This window comes from Lepidochelys kempii, chromosome 1 (genome assembly GCF_965140265.1).
Source record: "Lepidochelys kempii isolate rLepKem1 chromosome 1, rLepKem1.hap2, whole genome shotgun sequence".
NCBI lineage: Eukaryota > Metazoa > Chordata > Testudines > Cheloniidae > Lepidochelys > Lepidochelys kempii.
The window spans coordinates 42,329,790-42,347,127 of NC_133256.1; the positions used below are offsets into that span (position 1 = coordinate 42,329,790).

A 17,338-nucleotide genomic window follows, 5' to 3' on the forward strand; every position below is an offset into this window, starting at 1 on the left:
TTCATATTTATTCACACATTCATTCTCACACACACACATTTTCTGCAAGGTTGTTATCATAGTTACCAGTCTTAGAGTTGCTCGTGCCAAGCCACTGGCCAGGTGGCCTGGACACAGGGAAGGAGCAAGGCCTTGTCAGATGCACGTCTGATGCTCCTGGAAGTTGGTTTGCGGAATCAGACCCCAAAGAACTCAGTCCCTTGGTTCTGTTTTTATAGGTCTTTGGTCTAATACAATTCTATGGGGGTTGCTTTATCATGCTGTTGCTGAATCAATCAGCAGATGGTACATTCCTGACGGCTCTGTGCTGCCAGATGTTTTGTTCTTCGGTTCTCCCATCCTTGAGGCTGTTGGGTGGATTCCCGTCTGCCCTCCGGGGGGTCCTCTGGTTGTTTCCACTTGACACCTTCTTTGGCCGATCAACACTGGATTCTTAGGCAAGCACCTCCCTGATCATTCATTTATTATCCACACCGAGCATCCATCCACATACATCCTCCATCTCTATTTTAATCACAATTGTTAACAAAGCGAGATAAATACAACAAAAGGGCGGGGAGTCTCTATGTGCTGTTTCTGTTACAAAATATCGCTTTGACTCTCTGTGTGAGTAGTAGTTGTTACAAAGTATTGCTCTGAGAACAGACTCTGTCTTAGGATGTACTAACACAATTAGTAGCTTGCAAGTTTCACACAGAGAGGGAGAGAAACAGTAAAACCAAGAGACTAAAAAAACCAAGAGACCTCTTAATTAGTAGTACACTGGAATTTAAACTATGAGGAATCAAACTCATTTGTGATTTTAAGACAGAACTTCTTTAATATGATCCAACATGTATGTTTTAAATGTAACAAATTAAACTTCTGCTTCCAATTTTTTTCAGGAAATTTGTGAAAGAACAAAAACAAGTGCAGGAAGAAATTAGTAGAATGTCTTCCAAAGCAATGCTTAAAGTACAGGAGGATATTAAAGCTTTGAAACAGCTTTTGTCAGTGGCTGCTAGTGGACTACAGAGAAACACTCTTAATATTGACAAATTGAAAATGGAAACTGCCCAGGTATGTTAACAAATGAGTATCAATTTGTTAATTCAAATCAGTAAGCATATGATTTCACATAAAGTGAGAGGCATTCAATGCTGTCAATCATTCTAATATTAGAAGTTCAAATTACTTATATATTGACCAGAAAATGAAAGATGAAAGGTTGGATCAGTTCTTGTAAATGTTAAGGGTATATTTAACTAGCAAAGAAAAACCCATGGCTGGCCTGTGCCAGCCAACTCGGGCTGGTGGGGCTCGGACAATAATGGGCTGTTTCATTGCAGTATACAGTGCTGGGCTCAGGTTGTAGTCAAGGCTCAAGGACCATGCAGGGTGGGAGGGTTCTAGGGTTTGGGCTCCAGCCTTAGCCAGGAAGTCTACATAGCAATGAAGCAGTCCTGCAGCCTGAAACCTGCAAGCCCAAGTCGGCTGGCATGGGACAGCCGCTGATATTTCTTCACTATGTAGACATACCCTGAGATTCCCAAGAGAAGAACACTTAAAATAGAAATCCTATGATCACTTGCATAGTTAGATGTAGGGATATTAACTACAAAGTCAGTAAAGCAGCAGTAAAAATTGAATTTTCTTTATTAAAAGTACAACACTTAAGTCTGGATCTAGTTTATTTTGTCACCTTTACTACTTGTATTGCTCACTTGGGAAATATTTCTACAGGGCAGTGTCTATTAGTATAGAAGCAGATTAGAGATTATGCTTTGATTATCCTGATTGGAAGCAAACAAAATAAATGGAATCTGCATTTTCTTTCATATTCTTAATTTGACATGATTTCATAAAATCTAATTATCACTGTAAACGTTAGACTTTAATAAATGTGGCATTTTCAAATCAGTCTGGAATGACACCAGAATACCTTATCTCCTGTTCATTAGCAGTTGTGAGAGCTAGAAATGACTTCCTTGCTGTTAGGCTAGTTTGTGGTCTGCTCAATCCCAGCTCACTAGTATTCTTTTCAGTCACTGATGGTTCTAGGTTGTAAGAAAGCAATGAAATAAACAAATGCAAGGGTTTAGATAGTTTTCACATTGTCTGGCAATTGGACATGGTTCTATACAACATGCACTTGGTATATAGCTTACTTTAAGTGGGATGCTTGTTAGTCTAAGTCTTCATCTGGGGGGACTGTGGCAAGGTAAACACTGCTAGCTTCTAAAGCGCTTCCTTAAATTCAGACTTAAAGGACCTGTAGCACTTTATTTTCCACTACACTCTTCAGGATTTTTCTTGCTTTGCTACTACTAACTGTGGTATGTAACCTGTCACTTAAATTGGCCTCTGTACCTGATAACTGTAGGATAGTTAATGTAATGCCAATTTTAAAAAAGTCGCCAGAGGAAATGCTGGCTGTTACTGAAATTAGGCTTATTAGCCTGTATCTGGCAAATGGTTGAAACTATAACAGAATTATCAGTTGCACAGATGAACACAGAATGTTGTGGAGGAATCAGTATGCCTTTTGTAAAGGGAAATGATGCCTGGCCAATCTATTAAAGATTTTTGAGGGCTTCAGCAAACATGTGGAGAAGGGTGATGTACTGTATATATTTACTAGAACTTTCAGGAAGCTTTTAACAAGGTCTTTCACAAAAGGTCATGGGATCAGAGGGAAGATTGTCTCATGGATCAGTAAGTGGTTAAAAGACAGGAAACAAAGAGTAGGAATAAATGATCAGTTTTCAGACTGGAGCAGAGTTTCCCCCCAGGATCTGTATTGGGACAGATGCTGTTCAATATATTCATAAATGATTTGGAAAAAGGGGTGAACAATGAGGCGGCAAAATTTGCAGATGATGCAAAATTACTCAAGATAATTAAGTTCAAAGCAGAGTGCAAAGACTTGCAAAGGGATTTCACAAAACTGGGTGATGGAACAACAAAATGGCAGATGAAATTCAGTGTGGATAAATGCAAAGTAATGTCGACTGGGAAAAAATCAAACTGCACATATGAAATGATGGGATCTAAATTAGCTATTACCGCTCAAGAAAGATATGTTGGAGTCATCGTGGATAGTTCTCTGAAAACATCTGCTCAATGTGCAGCAGCACTCAAAAAAAGATAACAATGTTAGGAACCATTAGGAAAGGGACAGATAATAAGAAAATATCATAATGCCACTATATAAATCCACAGTATACCCACACCAGTTCTGGTTACCTCATCTCAAAAAGGAGTTTAGAACTGGGAAAAAATACAGAGAAAGGCAATAAAAATGATATGGAACTGCTTCTGTATGAGAGATTAAAAAGACTGGGATTTTCATCTTGAAAAGTGATGCTCATGGGGTGATATGATAAAGTCTGTAAAATCGTGAAAGGTGTGGAGAAAGTGAATAGCGAAGTGTTAGTTACCCCTTCACATAACACAAGAAGAACCTGAGGTCTCCCAATGAAATTAATAGGCAACGGTTTTAAAACAAAAGGAAAATACTTCTTCACAGAATGCACAGTCAAGCTGGGAAACTTGTTGCCATGGGATGTTTAAAGGCCAAAAGTATAACTGCGTTCAAAAAAGAATTAGATAAGTTCCTGTAGGATAGGTCCATCAATGACTATTAGCCAAGATGGTCAGGGACCCAACCCATATTCTGGGTGTCCTTAAGCCTCTAAGTGCCAGAAGCAGGGACTAGATGGCGGGATGGATCACTCAGTAATTGTCCTGTCTTGTTCATTCCCTCTGGACCATCTGGCATTGGCCGCTGTTTGAAGACAGGATACTGGGCTAGATGGACCAGTGGTCTGATGCAGTATGGCCGTTCTTATGAAACCAGTCAACAAGTGATTTGTACTCTAAAATGAAAATGATGCTGGTCCTATGGCTTATAATAAAGTACTTTCTTCAACTATAAAATAATTGTGGTTTCTAGAAGTTCAGTGGTATGTTCCCATAGAAGAATATGGTGAATACAGATTTTTTTTTCTTCTGCTTCCGCAGGGTTGTGTTTTCAGATGTTGGCTAGTAAAAACAGCTAAGAATAAACAAGTACAGAACTAGATAATGAGATATTCTTATTACTACAGTTATTAGAAGGTACTACAATCAAATCACAGAAGTGTGTATCCTGTGATTATAATACTCTGGAAAGGCCGTCAGGAAGGCTTTTGTGGAAATGTTAAAAATATAAATAAATAGTTTACTATTGGCTATGCTCTTTTAAAAATGGACAATCGGGTAATCTGTTTTCTTGTTTCTTCCTTTTACGTGTGCTATTTCCTCCCATTCCCCTAATCTTCCCTATTTAAGTCTAGGAAAAAATGTAAAATGATTTTAGATGAAGTGGAAATTAAAGTTTAGTTGTGATAGTATAGTACAGCATTTCCTAAACTTTTGAAAACTGAATCACCTTTCAGGAAAGTGAAACCAAATGTTTCCTCTTCGGCATTGCTGTGTGTTGTGTTAAAGGCCTGTCCATCTTAATGTATGTCTTTGGCAACCCCAGTCCCTGACATTCCAGTGTTTGAAAATCTCATTTAGCAGATTTACACATCCATGCCTGAAGGTTTAACATTAATTAAACACTGTATGCCAAAAACGCATCCAAAGAAAGAGCCCTCTGTGAAGAAGTAGTAGTGTTAGATTTTTTTTTCTTCAGAATTCATCTTTCTTATAGAACTATAGCATGCAGTCCTTTTATTCACTTTATTTGCTTATTTAGGAACTGAAGAATGCAGAAATAGCATTAAGAACACAGAAAACTCCTCCTGGTCTTCAACATGAAAATTCAGCCCCAGCAGAGTAAGTTACTGTATCTAACAGAATCTTGAATTTACCGTCAAAAATACATTACTATCTGTCTTATAAATAGATTTGTATGTTGCAGTGTGTAATCTATTACTCCTTTGATAGAGGCATCTGATAACAATATTAAAGTGCACCTATAAAAGCATAACACATTAAATAATTAAAATCACAAACTGACCTAGGATCAGAGGATTCAAACATGGCATCTGATCAGTGTCCCTCTAATCAGATATCCTATCCCCTACGTTGGCCAACAGTGGAGAGGAAACCATCTTTATGTAGTACTCTTTGTCTCCCTTTAAAATGTGAACTGTATATACTTCTGTTTTACGCTAATCTGTTTTAACATTTTGTTCTATGCCTTACTGCATGTACTGCATGTTTTACTGAACAAATGTAACTGTTAAGATTGATTTTTTTTTTTTAACTGATTCATACATCACCTTCAGGCAGAGGTAACACTTTCTCTAGCATTGGAAAGAGAGTAATATAAAATATGCTTAACTGGAATACTGACCACTGCTTAAAATGATATTCATAAGTCCTGTAGTTTGGTGTAGATCTAAACAGTAAAAATGAAGTTGCAAAGGAGGGAAATTCAACAAGTGCGATCTGATTCTTTTGTTCTAGCTACTTCAGGATCTTGGTTGAACAGTTTGAAGTACAGTTGCAGCAGTACAGACAGCAAATTGAAGAACTGGAAAATCATCTTGCCACTCAAGCAAACAATTCACATATAACCCCACAAGGTAAAAAGTTCAATTTTAATGTTTTTTACAGAAATCCTTTAATATGCATTTCCTACACACACAGTATTTGTTACTTTATTCTTTAACTATCAGGGTTTCTTCGTTAACTTTCAGAAATTATTGTTGATATGGATGTTGAAGTCACCCAATACGGTAAGTTTTAGAAACTTAAGCACCAGCTCAGACAACTTTGACAGGAACCCTGGGGCCTGAATTCCCCCTTTAATTCTATCTTGGCACTTGCACCAGGTGGATACATTGAAAGAATTTCAGTTTTCTTTAGGAAGAGACCTGCATCTGAAATGTTAGGCAAAAACACAGCTATCCTACTTATCTGACTCTTTTGGCTTACTGAGAAGAGTGCCCCTGTAGACAGAGCTAGATTAATTGGTCCAGTAGTTGTATCTAGTCATGTCTTGGAACTACATTGAGAATTGAGGGCCTCCTCTGTGACTATATCATGGATGGTTAGCTTTTTAGTGAACTTTGAATATTCAGAGTCATGAAATTTTGGGTTTTAAATAAGCATTCAAAATACAAGAAAATTTGGCTCATTTTGATGCATCTTTTATTGATATTGACAAGACATACTGGTCCAGTAGAGCTAAAATTTGGGCAGGTGAAATTCAAGTAAGAGGAGAAATAGGCAAAATGTTGTGAATAGCATTCCAAAATATAATTCCGTCCTTTGTTGACTTGTTAATAAGTCCAGACTCCTCTTTAAATAGAGAATATTCCCTTACTCCCGCACGGATACTTTTGTTTTACAGGAACTATAGTGCTTTATTTTTTTTCTTTGTAGGTTTGCAGCAAGTTACATCATAGAGCTGGTTGTTTTACCCTTGTTGCAGTATAAATACTAAATTAATTAATTTGTCTCAATATAGCAGTAAGACTATGAATTTATTTGCTGATACACATGTGTTACAGATTTGTCTATGGCTATGCAGAAAATCTATCAAACATTTGTCGCTCTAGCTGCACAGCTTCAATCAATACATGAAAATGTAAAGGTAGGTTATACTTCAAGATTATGTTTTCAGATGTATTTCATAACCAAAAACACTGCAGGCCATTACTCATGTCAACATTTCTATCACGCTTCTCCTTTCTGTTTTTAAACAGAGTTGATTTAAACTATTCATTTAAGCTTTTTAAAGTGATGCTGCTACATAAAAAGTTCATTCGCTGATGTGAGAGCTGGAACATTTCTTGCTCAAGCAGTGAGATAGGCTGGCTTAAACTGTTTATAATAAAAGTGGCAGAAGCTGTGACCACTGTATTTAAGGTTGCATAATATTTCCCATTTATTCTTCTGTCTTTTCAATTGCTTGTAACTTTCTGAAATTTTGGGGGCTGACATTTTCTATACTTTGCACAATGAGTCTTTTTTGACAATTCAAGCAAATATGAGTTAGTCATTTGAATGTGAGCAGAATCGGGGGGAAATACAGATTTCCAGTTATATAGTAATTTTGCAAAATAGCCCTTGAGTGTTCTGGTGAAAACAGCATTCTGGGTTCATTGCTGGTTTAGATTCAGTGGCTTCTTTAAGGAGGGCTCTAGTACAGCCTCTGCACGCACCAAAAAAAAAAAAAGTGTGCAATATGGCCTATTTTCTATGGATCTAAAAATCTTTTTGTGGGTAAGAATGAGAAGTCTACATTAAGACAATTCTCACATTGTGTAAGTTCCTCAAATTTCACATATCCTTGTTGTGTTTGGGGCTATGTCTGTACAACTTATGAAATTCTCTGAAGTTTTGAAGTCACGTGCCGGGCTGTAAATTCCAGTTTGAGTGTGCAGCCTTTTGCCTACTCTGTGATCTGTTTGCCTACATGTTGGGTTGAGATTCCAGAGGCCGGTGGTAAAAGCATAACAAAATAGTCATTGTGCTGAAGTGCTCTTCAATGAAACATCATTGCTTAATAGACTAGCTCCTCATATCAGGAGAACTCCTTTGTCAAGGGCGATGGTGCCATGGCAATGAAATCAGGTGGCAAGGATTTGTGCTCATGTGGGAAATCTGGCAGGGATGTGATGTGATAAAGGAGGGGCTAAAAGATTTAAAAGGGCAGAAGCTGGTCTGCTCAGGAGCCATTTTTCTCTAGTCCATGAGGGAGAGACCAGCAGCTTAGTTGCTGATCACTAGAGCCCTCCAAATCTGCGGGTATCCTCTTTGTATCCAGATACGGATACCCACAGACCGTTTTTGCAGATCACAGCGTGAATGCGGATACAAATTTTGTATCTACACAGAGCTCTGAAGCACGCACTCACCCGAACAGAGCAGCTGTCACCCAGCCTGCAAGTTCTAGCTCAGTTCTCTGAATCACGCAGCAGCGTGCTGGGCATTCTGGGAGTTGTCCCCAGCTTGCTTGAAGGGAGAAGGTAAACTACAACTCCCAATAGAGAGTGAGCCAAGCACCATTTTAAGGGTGGGGTTGTTCTTTAAACAAGCTGGCGGCAATGGCTGTGTGCATTAGAGGGTGAGGCGTAGGGGTGTCTGAGCCCTCCACGGGGAGGGCAGCACTGTATAGAAAGACCCAGAATTGTAGCCTCCCTGCCCAGAGCCAGGAAGGAGGTGCAGCAGGGGCAGAGCGGGCAGCAAGGCAGGAGGTCTATGGGGAGAAGTGGGACCAGGGGTGAGGGGCAGTTGGGAGTTTGATACAGTCCTGCATCACTGCTGCAAAGTGACCTATGGAGCTGTTTAGAGTCCGGCAAATCCACCGATATCTGACAAGGATACCCACAGACCATTTTTGCAGATCGCGGATACACCTTTTTGTATCCGTGCAAGGTTCTATTGATCGCTTGAGCAGATGAAATGGGGTAAGGGTGGGAGTGAATCCCAACAGGACTGGGAAATGGGAGATGCTGTATTTCCTTCAGTACAGAAAGAAGGAAAGACATAAGTAAGAGGGAGAAAAACAAAGAAAGCAAAGGGCAGCAATAGTGGGTTTTGAAGTTCAGTATATTTTCCCACTCAATGATACTGAATGCCAAAATAAGATACTTTAAGTTTTGTTACTACATACAGATTATATTCTACGTGGGACCAAATCCTCTACTGATGTAAATCAAGTGGAGCAAGCTATATGGATTTACACCAGTTGAGGATTTGGCCTCGATCTGTGTGAAAGCCTTTTCGTTGACATAAGTGGTTAGCTCCAGATTGTTGGTAATGTAGTCCTAAATAGAAAATTAATTCAGTCCTCCAAATCATGAGTTTAACACCCGTAAACTAATATGAAAAATGTTTCTTTAATTATATTAAAATGTATTTAACTGGTAACTTGCCCCATGACTAAACTGTTCAGTTCTACCTGAGATGTACTGAACTAAAATGACTTCCCACTCCTTCTCTTTCAGATGCTCAAAGACCAATACCTTGGCTACAGAAAAACCTTTCTGGGAGATGCTATGGATGTGTTTGAGGCAAGACGAGTAGAAGCTAAGAAATGGCAGAGTGCCCCACGTGTTATTACTGGACCAACCCCTTTCAGCAACATACCAAATGCAGCAGCCGTTGCCATGGCTGCCACACTTTCTCAGCAGCAACAGCCTGCTACAGGTCTGAATGCATTCAAGTTATAGATTACTAGTGTTACAACAATAGTCAATTTGTGTAAACTTTTATATAAGGTCTTCCTTTGTGTTAGCTTAAAAATCAAAAAATTGTAAGTTATCAATACATAGCTAATAGAAAATGCAGGGTAGACTTAGCAATAATTATATACCAGATATTTAATCTTGTGAATTTATTTGTATGAGTGATATTTACTGTATTCCTCTAATTACCCCTTGGAATGTGAGTCTTCATTCTTAAATGACATCTCTGAATATGAGTAATATAGCATCTTTCCAAAATTGTATGGTTGTATAATAACGATTTTCAAATTGGGGGGAGGGAGGAATGAATCCAAATGCATATTACATTTTTCATATGTAAAATGAATGATGCATTTTTATATAGCACTTTGAAATTGTAAATTGAAATATGCTACAAAACAGAGGATAGTGGAGCTTAAGTATGTAGAGTAGAAGGAAAGAATGCTTGGCCCATTGTTTCTTGTTTTTCTAATTTCTTTAGAAGGATGGTACTAAAACAGTTGCTAACAAGCCATTTGCTGTTGTGACTGAACAAGAACAGAAAAAGCGTGTGTGTGTGTGAAACATATCAAAGGTGGGTGGGTGGGTGTGTTTGGCCCAATGTACACGTGAGGTGAGACGACTGGACAGGAAGAGAAGCCGTTTAGGCTGTCTTAGTTGACATGGTCAAAATGAACTCCTGGTCATATTAACCAAAATTTTCAAAGCTGGGTGCCTGAAGATAGGCATCTTGATAGAAGTGGCCTGATTTTTTTTCAAAGGGACTGTGCACCTCGCATTGTCACCCTTGAAAAATCCAACCATGTTAATGGCAGATGCACAGTCCTTTTTTAAAAATCATGCACTTTTGTTAAGGAGCCTGAACGTAGATTTAGGTGTCAAACTTCAGACACCCAGTTTGCAAATTTTGGGATATACCTCTATTTTACCATTTGATTTCCTCCTGAAATGTTCTTTATCCTAGATGCGCTAATCACCTCAGCTTCTTATCCCCTTCTTTGTGCTCCACCTTTGCTTTCTTTGCCCACAATGCCTTCAGTGCTGGCATCTGGCCAAGCAGAGGAATATATGGCTTTGCCCAGAGAGTCATTCAAAAATCATCTGTAAGGATTGCTCTCAAGTAATGAGGCACTCCCTCCCTTATCTCTGTAAGTAGAAAGCTTTATATACTTCCAGCCCTGGCCCCTATGAAGAGTGAGGAACCAGGTCCAATTACATGTAAACCAGAATACATGGATCACAACAAAAGGGAAATAATGATAAATATAGATTACATCTAAATCTCAACTGTAATCCACCAAGAGTGTTTCTACTGATGACTATAACTAAAAATTGTGGAATTATTCTCTAGATGCATTGACCTATACAGTAAACTTCTTTTAAGCATGTAACAATCTGAACTGACTCTAGATCTTCTCTCATGTTTTTTTATATAGAGAGGGATGCGTAGATTCTGCAGCCCTAATAGTTACCAAAAACTGCACCTCTCCACTCACCATTTTCTTGTCTTTTAAGATCCTTTCATTAGTCATTAGAGGATTGATTGTCACACTACTTAAGATGTCCTAGTCATGGGTCCTCATAACCTCTGGTGAAGGGTTTGAATTTCCTTTCTCGGCTCCAGAGACAAAAGAACTGCTAACTGAGCTATCACATCAATAAAGTAATGTCACTGATAGAACTTTTTCAGCATGAATGTCCTTTCAGCAGTATGGGTGAGAGAATTGAAAAGTTGAGCTGTTCCAACCTCCATAGGATACGGCTGTTTATATCTTGAGATACCCTCAGTAACTTTTTTTGCGGTTAGTAATAAAGTCTCTGCTCATATTTTGTTGGGTATCTCAGAAGTGCCAACAAGTATGCCAACTATAAATGTGATCATGATCTCTGATGCAGATGGACTCAGGCAACCAACCTTTTTCATGTATGCCACCAAAAAAGAATAAGTGGCAGTGACTTAAGGTTACCACTAATGGGGTCAGACTATTCAGTCTCCCCATAAAACACCCTATAGAGGACTTGGCTGTAAGCCACTGAGGTGATAGATGTTTGGACCACTGTCTGTTTAGCGGAGGAAATAGCAGAGGAAAAGATGCCATTTGGCCTTCTACTGCAATAAGGTTCAAATCTTGCAAAGACTTAAGCATTCACTTAACTTTACACATTGTGAGTAATCTCATTGACTTCAGTGACGACTTACAGTGCATAAAGTTAAGCAAGTGCTTAAATATTTGCAAAATCAGAGCCCAAAAGAGCAGGAATATAAGGGATGAGAGGAGGCCATGACAAGTGTTTGTCTAGGTATCTCTCTCACATACAATCTGTTCTTCCCCATGATCTCTTCATAAAGACTTTTCTAAAACAAGAAAATTAATCTGGGCTTTTAAAGTTTGGCAAAAAAAAAAAATAGTAACACACAGTACTCTAAATATCAAGAGTAGGGGCTTTTGTTCTTGTGTCTAAAAATATATTTGATGTTTACATGGTATAAGGCTATTCCTTAAAGTTAATTTAGATTTAGCAAGCTACTCATCCTTCTCTGAAGGAAGGCAGAGACGGTAATTTATTTTTTAGTTCACATTCAGAAGTCAAGTTTTAACAAGCATTGTTAAAACTACACTTAAGCCATGTCTGCACTAAACTTTTCTCTTAATTTCACACTGTTGCTCTTAGTGCAGCATTACTGTTGGTGGAGTGCTAGTTGTACTAGCTAGATCAGCAGCAAGTGCTCTTACTACCCTCTCATTTAGACCTGCAATGAGCAGTCTTTAACAAGAGGGTAGTTTAAAATGCCAGGGGGCTTAGTGCTACTGGTGGCAGTAGTAGTGGCTACTACGCTTAGTGCTACTGGTGTCAGTAGTAATTGTGAGAAACGCGAAGAGAAAATAAAAAGCCTAGTGTCATTACAGCCTTACATGCAGTAGGATGGAACTGATCTAACATTCTGCTGGTAAGGCTAAGTTCGCTTAACCAAAGTAATACTTCCCTTCATTCTCCCAAAACATTTAATTATTCTTGATTTAGCTGGGGGGGAAAACTAAAGTCAAAACATGATTAAGATATTAGCTACGTTTTGACTTCTCAACATGAAATTTAAGTGAGAATGGGATACTTTAATAAAATCTTTACAGCACTTAGAACTTTATTGTATAATTTGACCTTGACATAGGTAAAATTTCAGTGTATTACTCTCAGAATGAAATCTGAATTGTGACACTAAACTTGGTCTTGTGTTTGAACCAATTATGTGATGAACTCTGTAAAATGTCACATAAATTTAAACTATGGTATCACTTTGGTAGGGAATCTTGTTGACCTAATGTCTAACTGGGTTCGTAGTAGTGAGTCTTATTTATTAAACTAAAAATGCTCTTCAGGGCAAAAAATAGCAGGTTTTAAAATATTGTTAAAATTATTGTTTTAAGGATTTGTCTCATAACTTATAATAGCCAAAGGTGACAATGTTTGCTGGTACTTTTGGCATGGAGGATCTTTATCACTAGTCTTTTGCTATTGAAAATTATGTATGTTTAACTAATAGGTTTATAAATTATGACAATGCCTTCAGAATTTTATGGTACAAAATGAACAAATATATCACAGGCCTGTTCAATGAAAAGCTTGTCAGCTTTAGGAATGAAAAATCCTGTTTTATATAACTTGAATATAGGTGTTTTAGGATAATACCGTTTTACTGATCTAAAAAGCATGTTACATTTAAAAACAAGCATGTCTTGGAGGACTCTGGTGTCTTCATTCTATTCTAAGGTCTTCCGCCAACAGTGCCTCCTATTAAGGTAGAAAATTGAGAAGGAACTGGACGCTTTTCTGTTTTTTAGTTTTAGAGGTCTAACTGACTTGTTTTTTGTTTTTTTAATTTCCTTTGTACTGAAAACATTTCTAAAGGAGCTGCTAGGTAGATATTTCAATATTTAAAATAAACTGGATGTAAACAAATTAGTTTGAGGTTAATCCATCACTTTTATTGTAGAAAAATACTTTAAGGGCGTCAGCTGGTATGAAATACGGTGCATACTACTTACCTGGAACAATGACAGAACTTAACTTCCCAAATAACTACTTAATTGCAGACTGCAAATTCACAGCTTTAGTTGCCCTTATAAATTTTAGTTTAACACTATTTTGAGTACACAGACCTCATTCTGCATTGGATCATTTAAGGGCTTTGTTGTGTTCCTTGCAAAAGTGTTACCACTTAATAAATACAGTGCCTTCTACTTAATTCAAACACTAGTTGAGTCACCATTTGAGTTTCTCAATGTCAAGAACCAAATAATTTGTATTCAAAATACTACCACTAGCTTTTTTTATTTTAGTTTGCTTTAGATGAAAATTGCTGGTTATAGAAACTTTAACAAGTAAGGCGAAAATTCTGAGTAAGAACCAAAAGATAACTAAAAATAAAATGACTGCAAGATCTTATTTGTTCCAACATTGTTGGCAAAGACATTACCATGTACACTGCATTCTGTGTATGTATGCTGGTGACCATATGGCTTACAGTATTGCCTTTTTAAATTATAAGAATGTACTTAACTTGGGTTAAGAGGTAGGCACTGTATTTTATCTTGACAACTCCTTCAACTTTCTAACTAATGCACTGATGACTGTGTTTGAAAAAGACAGGAATATGAAGATTGTACTGTGAAAACTGTTGAATCATTTTCATAAATTATTTATCAGCATTAATTACTTTTAGATTTTTTGTACCGTGTTAGTAACAGGAGAGGCTAGCAAGGTGATTCTATTCTCCACAAGAAAAACAAACTAAGGCTATAAATTTAAGCTTGGCAGACTGAAAATGGGTTTTTGACAATCCTGCATTTTAATGTGACCATGCAGGGTAATTGCTGTCTCTAAAAAATTTTAAGTGATGGGACAAACTTCTGAATTTGAAATTTTGAATGTATCTAATTAGTTAAGGTACACAAAATTGTGCCTTTGTAAATGTTTATTTAAACAGGTGGTTGGAATGGTGTAATGTAGCAAAGCTTAACAGAACTCAGTTATTTTGTGTGGAAAAAGTTTGAATTGTCATGTTGTGTAATTGACTTGCTTTAAAATGAACAATAAATTTAATAAAATAAAGTCATTGTCTTGTTTTTTATCTACTTAATGTTTGTTTAAATTTGGAAAAATACTCAAATGAGTAGCTTTGAAGGTTTCTAGTTATTAAATATATTGGCTATTGGTAACACAATGGTTTTTAGTCATGTTAGTGTCAGGTCTCTTCTTTTAATTGGAACTTGATACTAACTATTAAAGTGTTAATGATTTTTAAAAAGATTCTCCCTCTGCTTTCAATAGACTGTGTGTCAAAATAGTGTCACATTTAAGTGTAGTTCTTAAAAGATTTTAATAAATTATTAAAACAGGTTTATAAAGTTAGACTGAATTTGTAATAAAAATACTTCACTATATGTTGTAACTAGCTAGTTTTAAGTAGCTTCACCTTACATTGTGTTCAGTATTTTCTTAGATTTACCAGGTGGAGATAGAGGCAGTTTGGGGAAGAATTTTGAAGAGGTAAAGTTTTGGGGACTTTAATGGAATTGTTAAAAGCAATAATGTTCACTTTTATCAAATAATTACATAAAGGATCTCTTTATCGTGAAAGAGTAAGGCAAGTTTGTTTTCATTTTTTTTTTTTTATACCAGGGCCACAGCCATCTCTGGGAGTTAGTTTTGGAACGCCATTCGGCTCAGGTATTGGCACTGGCTTGCAATCAAGTGGCTTAGGTTCTTCAAACCTTGGAGGTACACTTTAACTTTTCTAATGTTTCATTGAATTATTATACAATACATCTGAATTTATTACAAACTTTAAACTTCACTAAGAGGATGATCCATTTCAGAAGTAAATCTTCAGTTTGGTAAAAGTAAGGCACTTGGAGGGAAAAAGTAATCTGCATTGTAGAGCGAGAGTAAGATAAATCACAAAGGTTAAATCTAGTGTTGACATTTTTAGTGAACCCAAAGATGCACGGGAGATGGGCATAATATAAGCATGTTGGGGTTGCATTTTTGAAACCAGGAAAGTACCAATTATTTTGTAATTAGGACTTGAATTTATTTATCGTTTACTAAAGGCTTTAAAAGTAGGTACCCACAGTCTTAAAGACAATCACATTTGGATTTCAAATAGTAGCCAGAAAAATGTATGTTAACCTAATTAAGAAACTTCTCCTGTGTACAATTAAGTTCTAACTCCTAAAACACATTTCAGCTTGTTTATCAGTTCAAGGATTTAATAAGAAACTGTACTGGAAAACTGTCTAATTTGCACTTGTTCTGGGAACCTGTTTGTCAAAGCATAATTATGTTCTGCTAAATAGCTTTCCAGTACAGAAGACAGCTCTGTAAAATGTTTGCCTCTCAATGCTGAGATCCAGAATCCTTTTTGTCAAGCTATTCAACCTCACAACTTCTGAAAATGAGGAAAATTCTTTTGTTTAAATCAAAATTTTTTTGACTGACGAGGGAGTAGGAGAACCTCCAGGAGAGGAGCTGTGCCTTAAAGAGCAGGTGGTGATGTGAAAAAGATTGTTTTCTCACTTGAAACATAGGATTATCATCAACAGGTGAACTGAAAAGTGACTATCAACATGTAAACTTCACAGAACTATATAGATATTAAAATTCACTTACTGTTAATCTTGTGTGGTGCAGTGTATTTACAGTAGTTTGAGATAATCTTTAAAATGATGAGCCATTTAACATTAACAACTTTACTTATCTTTGGAATTAGTTACATTATTTATAAATTCCAGAATGGTCCTCATCAGCCAAATGGTAAATTTGACAATCTATGGAAGTAGATATTGTGTGTTTCTATAACAGGAAAAATTACTAATCTTCATGGGTGGACTAAAAGAAGTATATATTTACATTACTTGTTTTGAGTAGCCCCCATAGCATGTTAGGTGCTGTACAAACACAAAGGGAAGGCCTGGTCCCTCCTTCAAACACCTTGTAAACTACAGTTTATTCAGATACATTCTTTTAGACATTTTGCTGATGCAAGTTACATAAACTTGTCCTAGCAAGTAAATAGGAGTTAACTACTAGCTAGATCTTGAAGCCTTAATTTTTGAGCTTTCTTTAGTAGCACTTTGCTTAAGAAGGCAATTTTTTTTAGAACTTTTTTGCCATAATTGTATAATATCTTGTAAAATCCTTAACTCCTTTTGCTTGGGTTTGTAATTTATTCTGCTACATACGGATTTATGACATATGGTGAAGAATAACAAAGAGCACTTAATACAGGAGGGAGAGGAAAGAAAAAGCCTCCAGAAATGGGGCTCCTGGAAACAAATGGACAAAGTGCATACTTCAAGGATTCAGAAAATTTAATACATAAATCAAGTAGTGTATTCATAATGGGTTATTAGACACACATTCTCCAAATTACGTTCTTCGCTTGCAAAATTCTTACTGGTCATATTCACAAGTTAGTCTTAACAGTTGCATGTGTAGTTAGTATTCCTGGAGTGTAGATGCCTGCTTCTTTATTAATTGAAACAACATTCCTTACTAATGGTACTAACACCTATCTGATAACCCATTTATAACTGGATTGGGCAAAAACTGGGAAATGTTGCTCCACTGAGCAATCTTACACTCATACACTATGTGGCATTTGTTCACCTGTAAAATAGAGAGATTTCTCTGGTACGAAGGCAAAGTCCTCTGGTCTATAGAATCAGTATTTTGGAACTTTACATGTCCTGAATTACTACAGTTGTAAAACTTCAAATTCATATTTGTAAATGAAGACTAGTAGATTTTACAGTTCTGCTAAAAATGTTAATATTTTTCATAACATTTTAACCAAAGCTTGAAAATAAGGGTATAATTTAACAAGTTTGAACACTGTTCTCTTTTAAAAAGAATCAGTTAAAGCTACTGAATGTATTTTTAATCATTCCTCTCCCATAGCCTCTTCCTCAAACATGTGCTTACTTTTCCTTGTATATGTTAATAGTGACCAGTATTTCAAAAATCTTACATTCTAAGCAAATTTTGAGCAGTCTAGTCTCAAAATATAAACATCTCAGAACTACTAAATCAAATTGTTCCTTGAGATTACATAACTATAGAGTAAAAGATGGCTGCCCTTTTCCTGCAAGGATGTATTTCTGAGTGGT

At 36.7% G+C, this 17,338-nt stretch overlaps 1 protein-coding gene across 4 annotated transcripts in view; it reads left to right on the forward strand.

The window, feature by feature from the left end:
• NUP58 (nucleoporin 58) overlaps positions 1-17,338 on the forward strand; it is a 56,483-nt gene that overhangs the window by 17,765 nt on the left and 21,380 nt on the right. For all 4 annotated transcript variants that reach the window (XR_012158422.1, XM_073340231.1, XM_073340221.1 and 1 more), the window contains exons 9-14: positions 885-1,059; positions 4,724-4,803; positions 5,440-5,558; positions 6,489-6,571; positions 8,931-9,132; positions 14,850-14,948. Coding sequence is in view for 3 of the 4 variants with exons in the window: in XM_073340231.1 (XP_073196332.1) it covers positions 885-1,059; positions 4,724-4,803; positions 5,440-5,558; positions 6,489-6,571; positions 8,931-9,132; positions 14,850-14,948 (758 nt within the window). In the remaining variant the exon portion in view is untranslated. The remainder of the gene's footprint in view (positions 1-884; positions 1,060-4,723; positions 4,804-5,439; positions 5,559-6,488; positions 6,572-8,930; positions 9,133-14,849; positions 14,949-17,338) is intronic.